At 41.6% G+C, this 22,236-nt stretch overlaps 1 protein-coding gene across 1 annotated transcript in view; it reads left to right on the top strand.

Moving 5' to 3' along the window:
• Window positions 1-22,236, top strand: part of TLL2 (tolloid like 2) — a 150,856-nt gene that overhangs the window by 79,016 nt on the left and 49,604 nt on the right. The window contains exons 4-7 of the mRNA XM_033187340.1: window positions 3,851-4,006; window positions 8,093-8,210; window positions 15,209-15,387; window positions 16,720-16,825. Coding sequence (XP_033043231.1) covers window positions 3,851-4,006; window positions 8,093-8,210; window positions 15,209-15,387; window positions 16,720-16,825 — 559 coding nt within the window. The remainder of the gene's footprint in view (window positions 1-3,850; window positions 4,007-8,092; window positions 8,211-15,208; window positions 15,388-16,719; window positions 16,826-22,236) is intronic.

The raw sequence follows: 22,236 nt of genomic DNA on the forward strand, positions 1-22,236 counted from the left end.
CAGAGAATAACACCCATTCAATGACTCACTAAAAAAAAGTAATTATACAAACAGATTGAAAATGGATAGAAAAAAGCTATATGAGGCAAACACTAACCAAAATAAAAAAATGTGTAGCAGGCCAGGCGTGGTGGTGCATGCCTGTAATCCCAGCATTTTGGGAGGCCAAGGTGGGCAGATCGCTTGAGCTCAGGAGTTTGAGACCAGTCTGGGCAACATGATGAAACCATGTCCCTACAAAAAATAAAAAAATTAGCCAGAGTGGTGGTGCATGCCTGTGGTCCCAGCTACTTGGGAGGGTGAGGTGGGAGGATGGCTTGAACCCAGGAGGCAGAGGTTGCAGTGAGCTGAGATCGTGCCACTGCACTCCAGCCTGGGTGACAGAGCCAGACTCTGACTCAGAAAAAAAAAATGTATAGCAATATTTATATCAGACAAAACAATCATTATTATGAATGAATGTTATTATAAAAAGGATTATTAATGATAAAAGAAAAATTTATCTGGAATTAACAATTCTAAACTTGTCTTACTTAACCAACATATTCTTGAACAATCTAGAGCAAAAATTAAGGATAGAGAAAATAACAATTCATAATCTTAGTTCTGGAGGTTTTGCTTAAAGCATCTTTCTTAGTAACTGATACACTAAGAAGCCAAAAATCTGTGTAAGTAGAATATTTGAACAATATATGAAACCCATCAATTAGACATCACACATTATTGTAAGAAAACATGGAACATTTATAAAAATCAGTCTTGTATTAGCTTACCAAGGAAGGCCTAAATACCAAAGAATCAATACTTTAGAGCAAGGACCAGCCATCTATGATCAGTAGGCCAAATCCAACCTCCTGTTTTGCAAATAAAATTTTATTGGCACACAGCCATATCCATTTATTGACATATTATCTATGGCTGCTTTCACACTTCAATGGCAGAGTTAAGTAGTTGTAACAAAGAATATATGACCCACAAAGCTTAAAATATTTACTATATGGCCTTTTACAGAAAAATTGCTGACCTCTGCCATGAAGAATAGGTTATTAGAACACAGTGCAGTGTTAGAAATCAATAATACACACACAGACAAATTTTTAGAAATTAAAACCCATACTTTGAAATAATTCAGAGGTCAAAGAAGAAAGTCTAAATGGAACTTAAAGAATGTATCAATATCTAACATTGAAAATATACATTTCAAAATGTGAGACACAGGAAAAGAAGACATCAGAAAGAAATTTAGCCCTGAAAATTTAATATTTATAAGAAAGACATAAAATTAATGTGCCAAGTATTCAACTCAAGAAGCTAGGAAAGGATTGCCAACTGATTTTGGACAAGAGCGCCAGACAATTCCATGGAGAAAAACTAGTGTTTTCTACAAATGGTCTTAGAACAGTTAGATGTTTACATACTAAAGAGTGAAGTTGGAGCCCTACCTCACACCATATACAAATATTAACTAAAAATGGATCAAAGACCTAGATATAAGAGCTAAAACTATAGAATTCTTAGAATAAAACATAGGTATAAATCTTTGTGATCTTGAATTAGGGTATGGTTTCTTAGATATGACACCAAAAGCACAAGCAACGTAAGAAGATCATAGATACATTGGGCTTCATTAAAAACAGCTGTGCTTCAAAGGACATTATTATAAAATTGCAAAGACAACCTACAGAATGGAAGAAAGATTTGGAAATTATATATCTGACTAGAGCCTGGTATACAGAATATATAAAGACTAATTATAACACAGCAATAAAAGACAAACCAATTAAGAAATGAATAAATAATTTGAATAGATATTTCTCTGAAGAAGATATACAAATTACCACCAAGTACATGGAAGAGATGTTCAACATCATTAGTCATTGGGGAAGTGAAAATCAAAACCAAAATGAGATTCCGCTTCACACCATTAGGATGACTATAATAAAAAAGATTGACAATCACAAGTGTTGATGAGGATGTGGAGACATTGGAACCCTAGTGTATTGCTGGTGGGAATGTAAAATGGTGCCACTGCTTTGAAAAACAGTCTGGTAGTTTCTCAAAATATTCAACATAGAGTTACCATATGACCCAGCAATTCCACCCCAGGCATGTACCCAAGAGAAATGAAAACACTATGTCCACAAAAATGTGTACATGAATGTTCATAGAAGCACTATTCCTAACAGCCAAAAAGTGGAAATAACCTAAATGTCCACCAACTGAAGAACAGATAAACAAACTGTGGTATGTGCATACAATGGAATATTACTCAGCCATAAAATGAAGAACTGATTCATACTACAACATGGGTGATCCTTGAAAACATGCCAAGTGAAAGAAGCCAGACACAAAAGGCCACATGTGGTGTGATTCCATCTCTAGGAAATGTCCAGAATAGGCAAATTCATAGAAACAAAGGTGATTACTGGTTGCCAAGGACTCGGGGAAGGGAGAAATAGGGAGTGACTGTTAATGGGTACATAGTTTCTCTTTGGAGTGATGAAAATACTGTAGAATTAGATAATGATGGTGGTTTCACAACTTGGTGAAAATACTAAAAGTCACTGAATGGTATACTTTAAAAGGGTAAATATGGTGTGTGAATTCTATCTCAATTTTTTTAAATAAGAAAGAAAAGAAGCTAGAAATGAAACGTCAGGATAAAACAAATGAAAATAGAAGGAAGTAATAAAGTAAATAACATTAATGTAATAAAGAAAAGTTAAAAGAATTGACCAGGCGTGGTAGCTCATGCCTGTAATCCCAGCACTTTGGGAGGCCTAGGTGGGCGGATCGCTTGAGGTCAGGAGTTCGAGACCAGCCTGGCCAACATGGTGAAACCCTATCTCTAGTAAAATACAAAAATTAGCCGGACATGGTGGCACATGCCTATAATACCAGCTACTCAGGAGGCTGAGGCAGGAGAATCACCTGAACCCAGGAGGTGGAGGTTGCAGTGAGCTAAGATCGTGCCACTGCAACCAGGGTGATAGAGTGAGACTCCATCTCAAAAAATAAATATATAAATAAACAAAAGCAAAGAAAAGAGTTGGCAAAAACAAAACCTGATTTTTAGGGGAAAAAGTATAAAAACTAGAGCGAAAATGCTCCAAGTTAGAATAATGAGGGATTCTAAGCAAGCCAACTGAAAACAAAATTTTAAATTATCTGACTGGTGAATGAAATGCATGTGGATTCAGTGACTGGTGTCCATGGGTTTCAGCGTTCTGTTCCACCCACCTACCTCTGCCACTGGGGGAGGCCTAATGTGTGGACTCAGAACCTTCCATCGAACCTCCTTGTGTTTCCCACACTACTGTCTTAAGGGTCCAGATGCCAAGAGTTGGGAGTTTTCTGAGGGTCTGCTTTTTCCAGGGTTTTTCTTACAAATAATTTTTCCAGTGTCACAATCTGATCCACTCTCCTTGTTGTACTGGCCAAATTATTTCAAAATATGCAACACTGACCATATTGGATCAAGGCAAGGGATTGACCCAGTTTGTTCCCCCAAATGCTTACGGCTCTGAGCAGAAAGTCCACCCCAACCTCAGCCCCACCCAAAGCGCTGTGAGGCATCCTCACCCATTTGATTCTGTGGCCCCATGTGACCTCTTTCAAGGCCTCAGACAAGCCAAACCCACTCCCATCATAGCCCTGTATGTCTATTACACGTACTCTTCCCTCATCTGGAAAACTACCACCCAGGGCTTCCAAACCCTGAACTGATGAAATAGCCCCTTTAGAACATGTTTTAACACCCCCTTTTTGGAATCGTGGATAATACAACCTCAGCCATAATTCACAGGAGGAATCAAAGGGCAAAGTCAATAGTAACCCAACTGTCTTGCAGATGGCCAGGAGAATACCACACTCCTGCACAGCCCTGGGACCTCGCATGCCACAGCTGAGACCTTCTCTCCCCGGGTCCGAAGAGCCACAACCTCCAGGACAGAGAGGATATGGCCTGGCGGAGTCATCCCCTACGTCATTGGAGGGAACTTCACTGGTCAGTAGCCACAGACAAGGCCTGCTTTGGGTCAGGGTGCTTTGTCTCCCTGGGTTGAGAGAGTCCTTCTAGGAAGGACCTGGGTGGGATGGAGCAGATGTTCAGGACGACAGCAGACCTACAGATGGTGCCCCCCTCTTGCTGGCAAGGCCTGACCCACCAGTCCTGGGGAAATTGCAATCTCTGTTGGGGCTATGTCCTCAAAGTTGGTTACCTTGCTCCTGATGCTTCGTGTGGGGAGTGACTTGGAAGGATCTTGAAGGATAAGCAGGGTTTGCATGATGACTGTTTGAGGACAAGCCCTCCGCATAGAAGAAAGTCCATGAGCAACTGCACGTGTTGGCTTCCCTGTCCTCTGCCTGGATGAGCATCCTGGACTCAGAGGTCCCCTGCCACCACCCACAAGCAGTGTTCCACTCAGTGACCAAAGCGACCAGTGGACATGGCTCGACTCCCTGGGTCCAAATCTCAGCTCCAGTACTTGCCAGCAAAATGCCCTGAGGAAATTAGCCTCTCTGTGCCTCAGTTCCCCCTTCTGTAAATGGGGATGATAATATCTTCTACCCCATCTGGTTGTTTTGAGAATCAGATGGATTACTATAGATAAAGCGCTTAGAGTGGTGCCTGGTGCACAGTAATGAGTAAGTATCTGATATTAGTATTCCCTTTAAAATATGTGAATCATTCGCGGCTTCCTGTTGCCACTAGAATGAAATTCCTGACCACGGACCTGTAAGGCCCTCCCTCAAGTACCCCGCCATCCCTCTCCTGCCTGGCCTTTGACCCTCTCTCCCCTTCTCCCATCCTTCATCCCTATGCTCTGGCCTCACCAGCCATGTGCCTATCCCAAGACATGCCCACTTCATAGGCCCCTGCGCACTCACACTTGAACTTGCCTTCTGTCTCCCTTGGATGCCCTTTCCCCAGGTCTTTGCATGGCTGTCTTCTTCTTATCATTTGAGTCTTATGTCAAGGGACACCTCACAGGAAGGCCTTCCGCCCTGCCCCCGCCAGCACCTCCCTGTCCCCAGACCCTGCTTTATAACCTTGGCAGCACTTACCATGACCTGAACTCACTTTACTTCTATTTCTGTTTCATTTATTTTTGTCTCTGCCTCAGCTCTGTGGGAGCAGCAGTCTTTTTTCTGTCTCATTTCCGCTTCCGTATCTCCAACATGGAGACCAGGGCCTGGCACATCCTAGGCAGGTAGTAAATATGCCCACTGCGTACCTGCGGCCAATGTCAGTGGAATGCCTGAGTGACAAGCTGCACTGAGAGACTTTCCCAGGCTCTCAGTGTCACTTACAAGTCCTTCCCCTCCCTGTGGCTCTGTGACCTCTACTCTGAGAGGTGGCTGATGAAGGCAGATTCCCTGAGGATTTGCCAAAGCCACTGAGAACTGCTGATGAGTAAGTTAGGGAACGGTGAAGACCTCAGCAGCAGGGCAGCGGAATTCCTGCAGTTCCCTTTTGCTCCCACAGCATTAACCCACGGCTTCCTAGTGCCAGGTGCTTAACTAGGGATTGGTGGTAAAAAAGATGACTAAGATTTCATCCTGCCCTCAAGGAGGTCTGTTCTCACAGCAGAGAGAGCTGAGTGCCTAAAGAAAAAAAAATAGAAATGATAAACCGCTACAAACTTTTGCTCCTTGGTATCCTAACTGTGTTCTTTCAGATCTGATGTGCTTTTCTGACCAAAGATTTATATTCCTTTCATCAAAGTGAACTAATTTTATATATAAGAATTTTGTTGACGCAAGTATTTCATGTTATTAGGTAATTAGTAGGGTTGCTATTTTTGGTAAGTGATTGAGCTATAAACAATTTGAGCCAAAAATTTCAAGATGTCAGAAAAGAAATGCACAGCTAAGTTATTCTATTTTTTGTTGTTGTTTGTTTTTTCTTGCTTTCTTTTATTTTTTTTGAGACAGGGTCTTGCTCTGTTGCCCAGGCTGCAGTGCAGTGGCATGATCACGCCTCACTGCAGCCTTAACCTTTCGGGCTCAAGTGATCCTCCCACCTCAGCCTCCTGAGTAGCTGAGACTACAGGCATGTGCCACCAAGCCCAGCTAATTTTTTTTTTTCTTAATTGTTTGTAGAGACAGAGTTTCACCATGTTGCCCAGGCTGGTCTCAAACTCCTAAGCTTAAGGGATCCACCTGCCTTGGCCTTCCAAAATGCTGGGATTACAGGCATGAATCACCATGCCCAGCTGTTATTCTTTATTCTATATGAATGTTTTTGGGGACAACAATGTGATACCATCCCCACATCCTGTAGGCAATGATGGGAGCCTCCCCGAGTGCTGTTGTGCTAGTCCATTTGTGTTGCTCTAAAGGAATACCTGAGGCTGGGTAGTTTCTAAGGAAAAGAAGTTTGTTTAGGCTCACGGCTCTGCAGGCTATCTGAGAAGCATGGTGGCAGCATCTGCTCCTGGTGAGGCCTCAGGAAGCTTGCAATCATGGTGGAAGGCAACAGGAAACCAGAACATCACATGGTGGGAGGGAGGAAGAGAGAGGTCGGGGAGGTGCCACACACTTTTAAACAACCAAATCTCACATGAACTCAGAGTGAGAGTTCACTCACCAAGGGAATGGTGCTAAGCCCTTCTTGAGGGATCCACCCCCATGACCCAGACATCTCCCACCAGGCCCACTCCAACACTGGGAATTATGTTTCAAAATGAGATTTGAAGGGGACAAACATCCAAGTGATGTCAGCTGTTTTGTTTTGCTTGTAATTTTTGTTTTTGTTTTGCAATGAGGGCCCTGGAGAACTCATACCTCCGACTCCCACCATCCTTCGTACTTCCCAGACAACTGTTTTTTCCTAGATCCTTCTCATTGCTTCTAGGAAAATTTAACAGTCTTCCTTCTAGATTTTGAAAAGAACTGACTGACTATATGTAACTGTCAGCCTGGAGTTTTACTATTTAGCAAATTTCCACTCAAGGAAATACCAAGACAGGTTCAGAGAAAGTATGAAATTCACCTATTTTCAAAGGCCTGGAAGAAAAATTAGGCTCAAGGATTCCCCACAAGACACTGAAACTCCGTGCAAAAACACACAGATGTATACGCAAATAGAAATTTTAGAGTGCATAGGAGCACCCTCCTACAAGTCTAAAAGAAAATGAGGGGGTGAAGTGCAGCGCTGGTGAGCTGGAGTTGACTCCCCCACTACTTCAAAAGCCTGCAGTTTCCAAATGGAAAAACCTGGATAAGGTTTTGTAAAAGTTTGGAAAATACTTTCAATACAAAGGAAAATTTGGGAAGCCCAGGATATTTTGAAAATCTATTTTTACCCTCCCCTCCAATCCACAGACTCCTACTCTCTAGGTTTTGGCAACTGAGAAAAGTTATGTTGTGTTTTCAGCAAGGGAAATCCTGATTCCTGGAAATTCCTGGAATATTTCTATTCTGGGTCACCAGAACAAGCTTTTTTTTTCTCTCTCTCTCTTTTTTTTTGAAAATATTTAATTGACAAATAAAAATTGTATATATTCAAGGTATACAACATGAAGATTTGATATATTATGTCTTGATCACCATAATCAAATTAATTAACACATCCATCACCACTCATGCTTACACTGGAGGGCTGGTGAGGACACAAAATCTGTTCTTTTATCAAATTCCAAGTAAACGATACAGTATTATTAACAATCTCTCTTTTTTTTTAATTGTTGGAACATCCTTTGTCTTAACTCAGCATGCTTTAAAGCATCTAAGGAGGCTGGGTGCCGTGGCTCACGCCTGTAATCCCAATACTTTGGGAGGCCAAGGCTGGTGGATCACCCGAGGTCAGGAGTTGAGACCAACCTGACCAACATGGAGAAACCCCGTCTCTACTAAAAATACAAAATTAGCTGGACATGGTGGCGCATGTCTGTAATCCCAGCTACTCGGGAGGCTGAGGCAGGAGAATCGCTTGAACCCGGGAGGCAGAAGTTGCAGTGAGCCGAGATCGTGCCATTGCACTCCAGCCTGGGCAACAAAGGCAAAACTCCATCTCAAAAAAAAAAAAAAACATCTAAAGAAAGTATGGACCCATCATTGAAGTTGAGTGCTTGCCCTGTTGTTTCAGGGAGCCAGAGGGCCATTTTTAAGCAGGCCATGAGACACTGGGAGAAGCACACCTGTGTGACCTTCATAGAAAGGACCGACGAGGAAAGCTTTATTGTATTCAGTTACAGAACCTGTGGGTAAGTAAGCGAAAGCGAGGCCACCTCTGCAGAATCAGTCGGATGGCTCATGAGTCTTGAGTTTTCTCTGTAGACCTAAGTATTTCCAATGAGCTGTTAGTTAGAGGAGTCCAGGGTTTGCTAGAAACTTTCTGCCCTTGGTGAAATTACAATCCATTGGCAAAGCTGGTGGGTCAAGAGGAAGATTCCAGGAGACTCCATGAAGACCAGGGGTCCTGCCACTAGGAGAGCAACAGAAGGAACTGGTGGTGTGTCACATGAAGACTTAAAGCAGTGGTTCTTAACCTCTTGGGTTTGGTGTCCCCATTTAGAATCTGATGAACCGGTGGGCTTTCCTTCTTCAAGAATAGATGAATATGTATGTAAAATTTTGCATTTAATTTGAGGGACTCTACAGATTTACAGACTTCCTTCAGAAAACAATATATAATAAAATGACTGGCTTATGACTGAAGTTATCTGTTATGTCAATAAATATGTGTGATATACTTTCCTAGTGAAAGAAAAAGGTTCTCATGTTGGATCAAAAACCCAAACCCGGCTGGGAGTGGTGGCTCATGCCTGTAATCCCAGCAGTTTGGGAGGCTGAGTGGGAGGATCACCTGAGGTCGGGAGTTCCAGACCAGCCTGGTGGTCCAGACCATGGTGAAACCCCGTCTCTACTAAAAATACAAAATTAGCCAGGTGTGGTGGCACATGCCTGTAATCCCAGCTACTTGGGAGGCTGAGGCAGGAGAATCACTCGGAGCTGGGAGGCAGAAGTTGCAGTGAGCCGAGATCCTGTCATTGCACTTCAGCCTGGGCAACAAAGCAAAACTCCATCTCAGAACAAAACAAAACAAAACAAAAAAACAAAACCCAACTACATGTTCTATACATAAGACGATTACTGAAGAAAACAACCTAGAGAGATTTAAAAGTAAAAGGAAAGAAGCCATACAGGTAAATGCTAACAAAGAGAAAGCTGGGATCACAATTGTAGTCGTTGACTACGTTTTCACTGTTTTGTTGTTTTTGTTTTTAAAGTCAGAAAATGTTAAACAAGACCAAAGCCGAGACACTTTATAATGAGAAAGGGCATAAGCGACGGTGAGAATATAACTGTCATAAATCTTCATGCACCAAATAGCATAGCATCAAGAGTCATAAAACAAGCCCCAGGGAATTCAAGGGGAAATTGACAGCAATGCTCAGTAGCACGAGACTTAATTTATTTCTGTCAACCCAAGTAAGTCAGTGTCACGTTGACCAAAACATAAGTAGAGATTCACAGAGGATTTGAAAAATACAGTTAATAGAGTTGATTCTACAGGTCTATCAGATTCTATAACCTCATAACACATTTTTTTAAATGGCCCATCTATTAAGCATTAAGAACATAGTAACGAATTCTAAAAGGCAGAAATAGCACCAAGATATTTTCTGATTGCAAAGCAGTGAAACTGGACATAATATAATAACAAAAATAGAATAAACATTAGCTGGTAAGTTAAAAGTCCCCCCATGCTTCCCTTTTTATGGCTCTTAGATCATAAAAACAGCAAGATTAAAATTGCAGAATGTCTAGATAATGAAAGTCCTATGGTTCAAAATAAGAGATATAGCTAAAGCTATGTCCAGACAAAAACCCACAGACTTAAATATCCACATCACCCATTGACAATGAAACATTCAATTTAAGGAAGCTAGCAAAAATAAATGCTTACAACCCACCACCATCACCACAACAAAATAAACTTAAGGAGAGCACAAGGAAACAGACAAGGTGAAATATTATAGGGCTAACAAATTCAAGAGTAAATTATCTGAATAAACAAACAAGCAGAAAACAGTAGACAAACCACTTGTTAGTTTAACTGAGACAAAATATGATCATACAGAAATACATAGAGTTAGAAATGAAAATGGGAGAAATAGCCACAGATTCAGCAGAGTCACAAAAGAGTAGCTTGCAAAACTGTAGGGCAAAGAGTGTGAAAATGTGGATAATGTGAAAGTCTTCAAGATAAATATAAAGTACTGGTACAGACCAAGAACTATGAATGAAGTTGAAGAACGGAGGGAAAAAGCCATCTCCCACAAAGCACCAGACCCAGAGTTTCACAAGTGAATTCTTTCAAAACTTCAAAAACAGATTATTCTGGTATACTTAAACTTTTTAGAGCATGTAGAAAGATGAATGCTTTCAAATTACTTTTGAGGAACTGTTATGACATTACTACCTTGAAATGAAAAGGATGGCACCAAATAAATAGAGAAAGAAAGGAAAACATGATAAAAAAGATAAGAAAGAAAAAATTATAGACTCATCTCACATATGAATAGCCATGCAAAATCCTAAATAAAATGTTAGCACATAGAATTCAGCAGCAGAAGAAAAGAAGAGGAGGCTGCCAAATACATTTATCTAGGGAATACAAGATTAGTTCAACAGTAGGAAATCTATTCTCAAGTTTGATTGGTCAAAGAAGAGAAGCTATATTCATATCTCAATAGATGCTAAAAGGCACCTGTACAATACAACATGCAGTTTTTATTTTAAAAAAGTAACCAAGGTAGCACAGAAATAGATGTCAAGGATAGGTTCTTGCATTACAAACATATATATATATATATATATATATATATATACACATTTATATAAATAACTTCCAACCAAAAGCCAATAATATGTTTATCGATGATACTTCTAGAAGCGTTTAATTTTAGTTAAAATCAGGAACCAGTTTAAGATGTTTAGGGATACCACAATTATTTAGCATTGTTTTGGAAATACTAATTAATATAAATTAGACAAGAGAAAGAAAGAAACACTGTGAATATTGGCAGGAACAAAGAGGCAATGTTTGCACTGATGGGAGGTAATGTGATTGTGTTTCTAGAAACCCCAGAATATCAGTTGAAAAGCTGTTAGAAACACAAGGAGACTCTATTAAGTGACCACAAAATTAATTAATTAACAAAACTAGGTGATGATTTTCTTTATACGTGAAATAGTTTGATACATTTTTATCATGGAAAAAAAATCACAACTTTAATAGAAACATAATAGATGCTATATCTAAGACTAAACATAAATGTGCCAGACCTATAGGAAGAAAAATGCTAACACTCCCAGGAACCTAACAAAAAAAAGTAAAAATAGAAAACATATTGCTTCCTGGTATAGGAATACTCAACATAGTAAAGATGTCAGAACTCCCTAAAATAAGCTGTAAATTCATGCCTTTCTGATTTAAACACCAACATATATATATATATATATATATTATATATATATATACACATTTATATAAATAACTTCCAACCAAAAGCCAATAATATGTTTATCGATGATACTTCTAGAAGCGTTTAATTTTAGTTAAAATCAGGAACCAGTTTAAGATGTTTAGGGATACCACAATTATTTAGCATTGTTTTGGAAATACTAATTAATATAAATTAGACAAGAGAAAGAAAGAAACACTGTGAATATTGGCAGGAACAAAGAGGCAATGTTTGCACTGATGGGAGGTAATGTGATTGTGTTTCTAGAAACCCCAGAATATCAGTTGAAAAGCTGTTAGAAACACAAGGAGACTCTATTAAGTGACCACAAAATTAATTAATTAACAAAACTAGGTGATTGATTTTCTTTATACGTGAAATAGTTTGATACATTTTTATCATGGAAAAAAAATCACAACTTTAATAGAAACATAATAGATGCTATATCTAAGACTAAACATAAATGTGCCAGACCTATAGGAAGAAAAATGCTAACACTCCCAGGAACCTAACAAAAAAAAGTAAAAATAGAAAACATATTGCTTCCTGGTATAGGAATACTCAACATAGTAAAGATGTCAGAACTCCCTAAAATAAGCTGTAAATTCATGCCTTTCTGATTTAAACACCAACATATATATATATATATATAATATATATATATATATGTACATGTGTATGTATGCATACATATTTTTAGAGCTTGAACGAATGATACTAGAGTTTATCTGGAGGAACAACCATGTGGAAATAACTAGAGAGAGAGAGAGAAAGAGAGAGGGAGAGAGAGAGAGAGAAAAAACAGTAATGACAGAGGTAGCTATCTAATGGTCTAACCAAACATGCAGAATATTAAAATGCAAAGGGAAGATAATAACAAAACAAAAATAGATTTCCCTTAAAATCTATTTTTAAGGGAAAAATAGATATATAGAAAAAAGGGTCCAAAATGAATATACCTATACACAAATTTGGGTAACAGTTTAAATGCGTGAGAGAAAGTCAATAGTGATATTTGAATATTGGGATAATTAGATAGCTCTCTGTGAAAAAAAGAAAAAAAGCTGGACTCCTACCTCACTTCCTTATACCAAAAACTATTCTAGCTAGATCAAAGATGTAAGTATTGAAGAAAAAGAAATGGAAGAAAGAAAGAAAAAAATCCAAAAGAGTATAAGAAGGAAGCAAGAGTAGATTTTATTTGTAATCTTGAAATATGGATGACCTTTCTAAGCAGCACATAAGAAAATGAAGACATTTTATAATACTAACATTAAAAACTCTTATAATGCAAAAAGAAAACAAAACAATACATAAACAAAAACAAAGTCAAATGAGAACTCACAAAGTGAGCAAAATACTTGCAACACTCTTGACTAGTTTCTCTAATTTACAAAGGGTTCTTAAATATCAATCGTGGCCGGGCCCCGTGACTCAAGCCTGTAATCCCAGCACTTTGGGAGGCCGAGACGGGCGGATCACGAGGTCAGGAGATCGAGACCATTTTGGCTAACATGGTGAAACCCCGTCTCTACTAAAAAATACAAAAAAAAACTAGCCGGGCGAGGTGGCGGGCGCCTGTAGTCCCAGCTACTCGGGAGGCTGAGGCAGGAGAATGGCATAAACCAGGGAGGCAGAGCTTGCAGTGAGCTGAGATCCGGCCACTGCACTCCAGCTTGGGCGACAGAGCGAGACTCCGTCTCAAAAAAAAATAAAAATAAAAATAAATAAATAAATAAATAAATATCAATCGTAAGAAAATGGACAACCCGAAAGAAAACAGGGGTAAGAGGTGCTCACATAGTTCACAGAAAAAAAAAAAAAAGAGTCACATAAAATATGTGAAAAACTATCCAGCCTCAATGCAGTGAAATCCCATTTTTTACCTATCTAATTGGCAAAAATAGTTTGATAAAACCAGTGTTGGCCAGGATAAGGGAAACAGGACTTAAATATTTTTTAAGCTTCTGTGAGTAAACAGTAGGTGTATATATTTGTTGGGTACCTGAGATGTTTTGATACAGGCATGCAATGTGAAATAATCACATCATGGAGAATGGGGTATCCTCCCCTCCAGCATTTACCTTTTGTGTTACAAACAATTCAGTTACACTCTTTTAGTTATTTTTAAATGTACAATTAAATTATTATTAACTATAGTCACCCTGTTTTTTTGTCAAATAGTATATCTTATTCATGCTTTCATTTTTTTTTTTTTTTTTACCCATTAACCATCTCCACCTTCCCCACCAGTCCCCTACTACCCTTCCAGCCTCCCGTAACCATCCTTCTAGTCTCTATCTGCATGAGTTCAATTGTTTTAATTTTTAGCTCCCACAAATAAGTGAGAACATATGATGTTTGTCTTTCCGTGCCTGGCTTATTTTAATTAACATAATGATCTTCAGTTCCATTCCTGTTGTTGAAAATGACAGGATCTCATTCTTTTTTATGGCTGAATAGTACTTCATTGTGTACTTGTACATATGTTCTGTGCGTACACATTTTCTTTATCCATTCATCTGCTGATGGACACCTAGGTTGCTTCCAAATCTTAGCTATCATGAACAGTGCTGCAACAAACACGAGAGTGCAGATATCTCTTCAATAGACTGATTTCCTTTCTTTCAGGTAAAGAGAAAGGGGCTTTTAATATCTTATTAGTGAGTATATAAACAGACAACATTTTGGGAGTGCAATTTGACAGTATCTGTCAAAATTTCAAATGTACATATCCTTTTATCCATGAATCCCATTGGTGGAAATGTACATATCCTTTTATCCATGAATCCCATTGGTAGAAATGTACCCTACCATTTCTTTGTTTCATTTGCTGTTGTTTTTGTTTGTTTTGCTTGTCATCCTCTCCCCCGAGGCCTTGTTAAAATAGCAAAAACTGGAGTTACAGCCCAGATGTACATTAATGGAAGACTGATGAAATAAATTTTAGTATTACGAAAATGTATATAAATATTATTTGAAAAAAAATGATTGTGCCCAGAAGGGAGTCATCTCTAAGCCTCCTCTGATAATGACACCAAGTTGCATGCATGATAGACATTCATCTGCCTCCTTCCCCTGACTCCTCCTTTTCATTAAAAATGGCCCAGCAGGGACTCCAGCACCTTTCGGGTGGAGGGTGGAGTATGGTATACACTTTATGTCAGGAAGAGACCATATCTTTCGTCAGCTTTTCAAGACGATTCATAACCACAAAAAGGTTAAGAACTATTTTTGGAGGGAATTTCTGCATTGGGTCATTGGGTGGGAAGTCGGACACTGAAATTCTGTTTCTTTTCTTTTCCTTTTGAGACAGTGTTAAGCTCTTGTTTCCTAGGCTGGAGTGCAGTGGCGTGATCTTGGCTCACTGCAACCTCTGCCTCCTGGGTTCAAGCAATTCTCCTGCCTCAACCTCCCAAGTAGCTGGGATTACAGGCACACACCACCACACCTGGCTAATTTTTGTCTTTTCAGTAGAGACAGGGTTTCACCATGTTGGCCAGGCAGGTCTCAAACTCCTGACCTCAGGTGATCCTCCCACCTCAGCCTCCCAAAGTTCTGGGATTACAGGCGTAAGCCACTGCACCCCGCCTGAAATTCTGTTTCTTTTACATGCACACACGTACACACACATGCACACACGCGCACACATACAGAGTGGGAGGGGGGACTTGCCTCTTGCTCTGAATGTCTTCTGACCTGCTGACCTGGGTATTCCCGCAATTGTCCAGCTGTTGCTCCTATGTTGGGCGCCGTGGAGGAGGCCCACAGGCCATATCCATTGGGAAGAACTGTGACAAGTTTGGCATTGTGGCTCACGAGCTGGGCCATGTGGTTGGGTTTTGGCATGAACACACCCGGCCAGACAGAGACCAACATGTCACCATCATCAGGGAAAACATCCAGCCAGGTAAGGAGGCCTGTGTGCAGTCTGGAAGGCACTAGTCGAGAAGGTGGCAACCTCAGGGACAGGAGGGAGGGAAGGAGAGGACTTGCCAGGAGCTGAGCAATGCTAATTGCTGAATATGGAGCAATGACTGTGTTGTGCAGGCCCTTCTCACCAGTATGACCACTGTCCGTCTGTGGCTTCCTGGGAGGTCATCTGCTATAGCTTGGAGGTTGGAGCAGAAGCAAAATTATTTTCTATGTTTTATAGGATAATGAAATCGAACTCTGTTTCCTGAAAGGAACACAGTCGACCAGAACACTGCTGCAGCATCAGAGCTGATAAGCAAAAAAAAAAAAAAAAAAAAGAGTTCTCCTGGCTGCTTTTATGAGTTATTTTTGCTGACTTAGGCAACATGTTTTCTGAAACTGAAATACAATTAGGACATGAACACATGTAAAAACAGTGTTACTGCCTAGAAACATTCTGCCCCAAGGCAGATAAAGTGTCTAGAATTAAAAAAAAAAAAAAAAAAAACCTTTCTTATGTCAAATAATTTTATATGGAAGTTAATATTAAGCATGAAAGTAGCTAGTTGAAGACTATGATTGCCTTACAAATACTTTAGAGAATCTGAATTGTGAGCTATTTAGGATTGAACTTAACTTTCTGATTCGTTTTCTTTTGTTTCTTCAAATTGCAAGATCAGGTTTTTGTTTGATTATTTGTTTTGTTTGTTTGTTTGTTTTTTTGAGACAGAGTCTCACTCTCGCTGCCCACACTGGAGTGCAGTGGCGTGATCTTGGCTCACTGTAACTTCCGCCTCCCGGGTTCAAACGATTCTCCTGCCTCAGCCTCCTGAGTAGCTGGGATTACAGGTGCCCGCCACCACGCCTGGCTAATTTTTGTACTTTTAGTATAGATGGGGTTTCGCTATGTTGGCCAGGCTGGTCTCGAACACCTGACCTCAGGTGATCCACCCACCTCAGCCTCCCAAAGTGCTGGGATTACAGGCGTGAGCCACAGCACCCGGCCCAGAGCTTTTTATTTTTACTTTTTGTTTTTTTGCAGGGGCAAGTGAGTTGATAACTAATCTGTCTGCAAACTTACTTTAAGAGGTTTGAGTGGCATATGGGGATAGGTCTCGGGTGGTGGAGTTGGGAGAACACAGGGCTTGCTGGAAGTTTCAAATATCTAATTATTCAAAACAACAAGAACCACTACAAGCCCTGTTATTTGACTGATTGGGCCAAGAGAGCCCTGGGAAGTTGCTATGGGCCCTCCTTCTCCTTCCTCTGCCTCCTTTCAGGTGCCTGACTTGGTTTTCCAAGGCCTTAACACAGTGTTGTGTCACAGGTCAGGAGTATAATTTCTTAAAAATGGAAGCTGGGGAAGTGAGCTCTCTGGGAGAGACATACGACTTTGACAGCATCATGCACTACGCCCGGAACACCTTCTCAAGGTCGGAATCTATGCTTATGCCTCGTCTGTGTTTCACTGTGCCTGCCGCAGGCTTGGGTCGGATTCCTGGAGGTCTGCGGAGAGTGGGTCTCTGCATGCTCCTAGCACGGCTGGCCTGTCTGTCCTTGAAATACAGTGGCCTCTGGGCTGCAGTGAAATATAATCTAATCAGGTTCCCGTTAATAAGATTGAATCCCATTGTGAAGCTGACATTCCATCATGCCCTAATGTCACAAGCAGCAAACTGGAAAAGGGAAATTATCGAGAGGTTGGCTGGGATAATAACTTAGAGGCTCTGTGTCAAATTTCCAGTGGGTGGGGGGAGTCTTTTGTAGAAGCATGGTGGTGCTCACCAATTCTCCTCGTAGAGGTTTGGTTTATTGGAAACTAGGCAGTGTCAGGGCTGGGAGGGCTGTAAATCATCGATTCATTTTAGAGGTGAAGACAATGAGGTTCCAGCCGGCTCTCAGATGCACAGGTAACTGAGGACTGGAGTGAGAGCAAGGACCCAGGTTCCCACCTGCAGGTCACAGATGATGGAAGCTGCTGTATTCAAGTAGGGCTGGGCCGTTTATTTATGGCTGGCATGGGCAGGGTCTGTTCTGATGAGCTGTTCTGATGTGCTGTGCCTGGCAGACATTAAAGATTTTCAGTATTGTCCTTGCTTCTAGACCCTGTAAGTGCTTTGCGTGCAGAAGTTTTTCCCTACTTGTCCCAGTTTTGTAGGTCTTTCTACCCTTGAGTTAAAGGAGGCACAGAGAACAAATATTTTCTCTCTTGGTGCTTTCTCTTCAGTCTCCTGTTAAAACCAGTTCTTTGCTTTTTTATTTATTTATTTCCCCCAAAATGGGGGAAATAAAACACAGGTTTGTTTATTTATTTCCCCCAAAAAGATCTGTGGTAACTTCCAATATACACATGGGATAACAAAGATAAATAATAGGTGAGAAAACGGGGGGAAAGGAGAAGGAAAAAATAAGGCTAGAAAGCTAAGTTGAGTCCCAGAATAAGTTTAGTGCTCAGAGTATATGCTGTGAGGTCATGTACACTTGGTTAAAGTTGACAGCAAATACTGCCCTGTGCTCCCTAGCAGTCACAGCAAAGAGGGAAATAATCCATTCCATGAGTCTCCATGTCCATAAAGATTTGCTCAGAAAATATATGGCTCTTGGGAGTGAAAGGGAAACTGTTTGCAAAGGGCTCCTTGGCTCTTGGGTAAGGCTGCCAAAAGCATCCTGTTGATGAGTTTGTTGTTAGGACTATGGCAGAAATCATCTAAATCTCAGCATCCCAAGTTCTCAGGGGGCGCTGTTCCTCTGGCCACACAGCTGCTTTAGTCATGATCTCTATCCTGCTCCCAGACATGAGATCTAATGGGTGGAGTTTTGTTGAAGCTGGCATCTTTGACAGCACTTGGGAGTGGCATGAAATTGAGCCTTCCTGGCCTCTTTGATCTTCTCCTGGCTCTTTTCCAAAGATAGTAGAAGAAACACGGTGTGATGAAGAGACCACCGAATTGAGAGGCAGAAGCTGGGTTCTAGTCCTAGTTCTCATGTGACCCTTGCCTTTGAGGGAGGCAGACAGTAATTAGGGGCAGCTGTGTGATGGTTAAATCTCCACCTCCATGGGCCTTGGTTTCCTTGTGAGAGGGTTGGACTAGATGTTCTCTGAGCCCCTTCCAGCTCCAACCTTTCATGTTGCAGTTTCTCAGTCTGGTGCAGGTGGGTGAGGGGTTGACAGATAGGATCTCATTCACTGCCATACAGGAAATCTGAAGCTGGAAGGGCCTCCTCTTCCAGATTGGGAAGCTGAGACATTGAGGGATCCACCCTGAGGCTGTGTGCAGGGAGTCTCAGGATGCCAGTGCAGTGTGCAGATATCCACGGGGGAGGCGATGCTTGGGTCTTGGGGTGGGCTGATTCACCTGTTTGGGAAATGGTGCAGGGAATACCCAAAGGCCAAGCCCATCATCCAGGAGTAACAGGCTGCTACTAGAGACCAAGTATCAGTTTTGTCAGGGAATCTATGTCAAGTGGGCCCAAGGGAGAAGCTTTTTCCTTGGGTCTTGTTTCTGTAGCTGCCATAACTCTTCATATTGCTTTTTAATTTATCTATTACTAATTATTAATTTATATATTCATATTTATCTCTTGTATTCCCTTCTCTGGCAGTAGACTGAGATCCTTGAGGACAGAGACTATCTCATTCTCTTCTAGTCCCCAACACCCAACATAGTGCCTGCCACCTAGTAGATATTCAATAGATATTTGCTAAATGAATAAATTAATGAATGAGTCCAAAGGGGCCAGGGGGACCTGGCAATGTTGGGGAATAGGTGAGGGTAGAAATTTCCATTATGCTCTTTGCAGTTTTTCCATGTGCTCACCAATGCGATGGCTACTTTATTAAGGTGAATCTACAAGTCTGTACCATGTAGGGCATTTGTGTGCTGTAGGAACTGCACTGCCTTCTCACCGCCTGCTCCATGCCAGGCACCGCACAAGCCCTGGACCCAGAGGCCAGGACAGGATGCAGGCAGAGGATCTTCCAGTCCCAGCATTTCTTTTCTTGTCTTTCTTTTTGAAATATATATATATATATAGTTTTCTAGGATTGCTAGCTCATAATGCCATGCCTGTTGTCCCTCAGGGGATAACCATTTCTAACGCGCTTGTCAATGTGAACCATCAGCCCAGACCAGTGGAAATCCATGGGCCAAACCCATGAAATAAAAATTCCTCATCAAAAGTCCCCAGAGTATCTAGGAGGGAGATCAGCAGGGGCAGCACACGGGAGGATGGGCAGCTAGGAGCAGAGCAGCTCGCCGAGGGCAGGTGGACCCTCCTGCTACTGTTACATAAGCTACTGCTGCAGAGCAATTGACCCCCAAGCTTAGTGACTTAAAACAGCAGCTTATTATTTTTGATGATACTGTGGGTTAGTTAGTCAGGCTTGTTCTTTTCTGGTCTTTCCCGGGATCACTCACAGCAGCAGTCATCTGACAGACTGGGCTGGGGAGTCCAGGATGACCAGTCACACGCCTGGCACTTGGTGCTGCCTGTTCATGCCCCTCCGTTCTCTCTGGGAGCCCCTTGGTTCTCCTTCACGTGGCCTCTCATCCTCCAGTAGGCTAGACCAGACTTTTCACTGCATGGGGACTCAGAGTTCCAAGAGGGCAAGCGGGGAAGCTGCAAGCCTCTTAAGGCCCCAGCTTTGGAACTTGCGTGACATCACTTCTGCCACATTCTATTGGTAAAAGTAAGCCACAAGGCCAGCCCCAAACTCAAGCGAGTGGAGAAATAGACTCCACCTCTCACTGGGAGGTATGGCAGCTTCACGTTGCAGTAGGATATGGCTATTAGGAGGAGTGACTTTTTATTTAACAATCTGCCACTACTACCCTCTCACCTCTGCCCCAGAGTTGAGAATGGTTTCAGCAAATGTGTTTTGTTGCAGGTGGATAACTGCATTGTCCTTTCTGCCAACATTTTACACGGATTTTCAGAAAACGATCTTGTTCAGTGGGTTTTTACTGGGGGCTTTTCTATTGGCATTTTGTCAATAGTTTCCCCACTCCCAACTCCATGGCATTATTTCTGGTCACAAAGACCCTGAAGCTGGCCTGTACCTCATGTTGGATTCTGTAAAAGAGCAGAATAGAGCCCGTAGAACATATGCTGATCTGGGGAGGCGGGCAAATGCTATACCCTGCTGATGGGAAACTCAATCTTTGTGTCTCTTTACGATTGAGCTGTCTCCTTCCAACTTTATTCCCTCTAGTTTATTGCAGTTCTTCTCCCCTCCCCTTTGGTTGGACCCAGGCTGTGGGGAGCAGTCTCTTTGGGGGTTTTGCTGGGCAAAGATCCAGGAGATGAGGAGACAGTTCTCTTGTACAGGGGCCTCTTTGTTTCAGAACTCAGAGCTGACAGTTTTATTCCCTGAGGCATCTGCTGAACTCTGTCTTAGTTTAGCAGAATGTCAATGCTTAGAGTTGTCCTACATGAAAGAGGGAAGGAACGTCACTGCTGTGGTTTACACAGGGGACGGCTCTTGTAGTAAACATCTTCCAGAGCTGGAAGCTCTTGCTGGCAGCTTAGGATATGCAAGGGAGGACGTCCAGCACCAAAGAGCGGTCTGAGTGTGAGCCAATGTTGTTCCTGATGTTTTGGTTTTTGAAATCTGCGATGTTCTTAGCTCTATAATTTAATGCATCGTAAGGCCTACTGTTCCTTGGGCAGCAGGAAACACTGGCTGGAAGGAGGAGGATTCCCAGAGGTGAGCTCCAGGCCCGCCTCTCCATGACCAGCTCTGTGCCCTGGGAAAGTCACTTAAGCTCTGCAGGCTCAGTCTTCTCCCCTGTAGAGTGAGAGCTCTTGTGATAATGGCACCTGACTCTTAGGGTGTTATGAAGATGAAATGAGGTGGTGCAGGGAAAGGGCCCAGTGCAGGGCCTGGCACATCGGAAAGTCCTATGAACGATGAGTAAGTGCAAGAACATGGCCTCTATGCACCAGGCCCACTGGAGAAGTCACCTACGTGATGTGGCCAGGTAGCGTGGGGTGCTTAGAGACTGTAGTGATCCTTATGTTTGTGCTGCAGAATTCCTTTCTGCAAGGGAACCAAGAAAATAATTACAAAAGGACACACCTTTCATTAGGGCAGAGTGGCTGTTTCTGGAGTAGCTGATGATTGAATTTAGGATTTTCCGCAGAGTCAACACTTGTGGTTTAAAATGTAGTAAAGTCAGTGAGTGAGGCCAAGGATTCCACTAAAGTTTCTCTACAGGAGTCCAGACCCAGAGATGAGGCTGTGGGTGCTAGAGAAAGACAGGTCAAGGGTTACATATTGGGTACGGAGATGCTGAAAAGGAAATCAGCAGATGATCTAGACTCCCACAGGCTAAGATTGGAAAGTGAGCTTAAAATCTGCTTTAGGGAAAAAAAGAAAAGTCTACACAAAAACAAAAAGATAACAAAGTGATGTAACCAGGAAGAACCAGGAATAATAGTTATTTTCCAACGTGTTACAGAATTTAGGGAAATAGAAACAGTGCTTAAAAGAGACAGAGAGAGAAAGAGAGAGAGCACGAGCATGCACAGCTAATAGCTAGGTGACGTACATTTTCGCTTCCATTTTGGAAGTAAATAACTATTTTGCAAAGTTTTTAAAAGACAGTGCTTTATCCTGGTTGCATAATTTAATTCAAGAAGCGTTTTTTGAGGCCTGCTGTGCTCTAGTTTCTAAGGACAGAGATAAAACACCCAGTCTCTCTGCTTGAGGAACTTACTTTTAGCAAGGAAGACGAATACCACCACTCCTTAAAAAAGACAATACAGTATGATAAGAAGAGACTACACAAATGATTAAGACCCAGAGCAGGGAATGATAAACTCCAGATGAGGGGAGTAGAAA

Source organism: Trachypithecus francoisi, unplaced genomic scaffold (assembly GCF_009764315.1).
Source record: "Trachypithecus francoisi isolate TF-2019V2 unplaced genomic scaffold, Tfra_2.0 Contig01579, whole genome shotgun sequence".
NCBI classification, from domain to species: Eukaryota; Metazoa; Chordata; class Mammalia; order Primates; family Cercopithecidae; genus Trachypithecus; species Trachypithecus francoisi.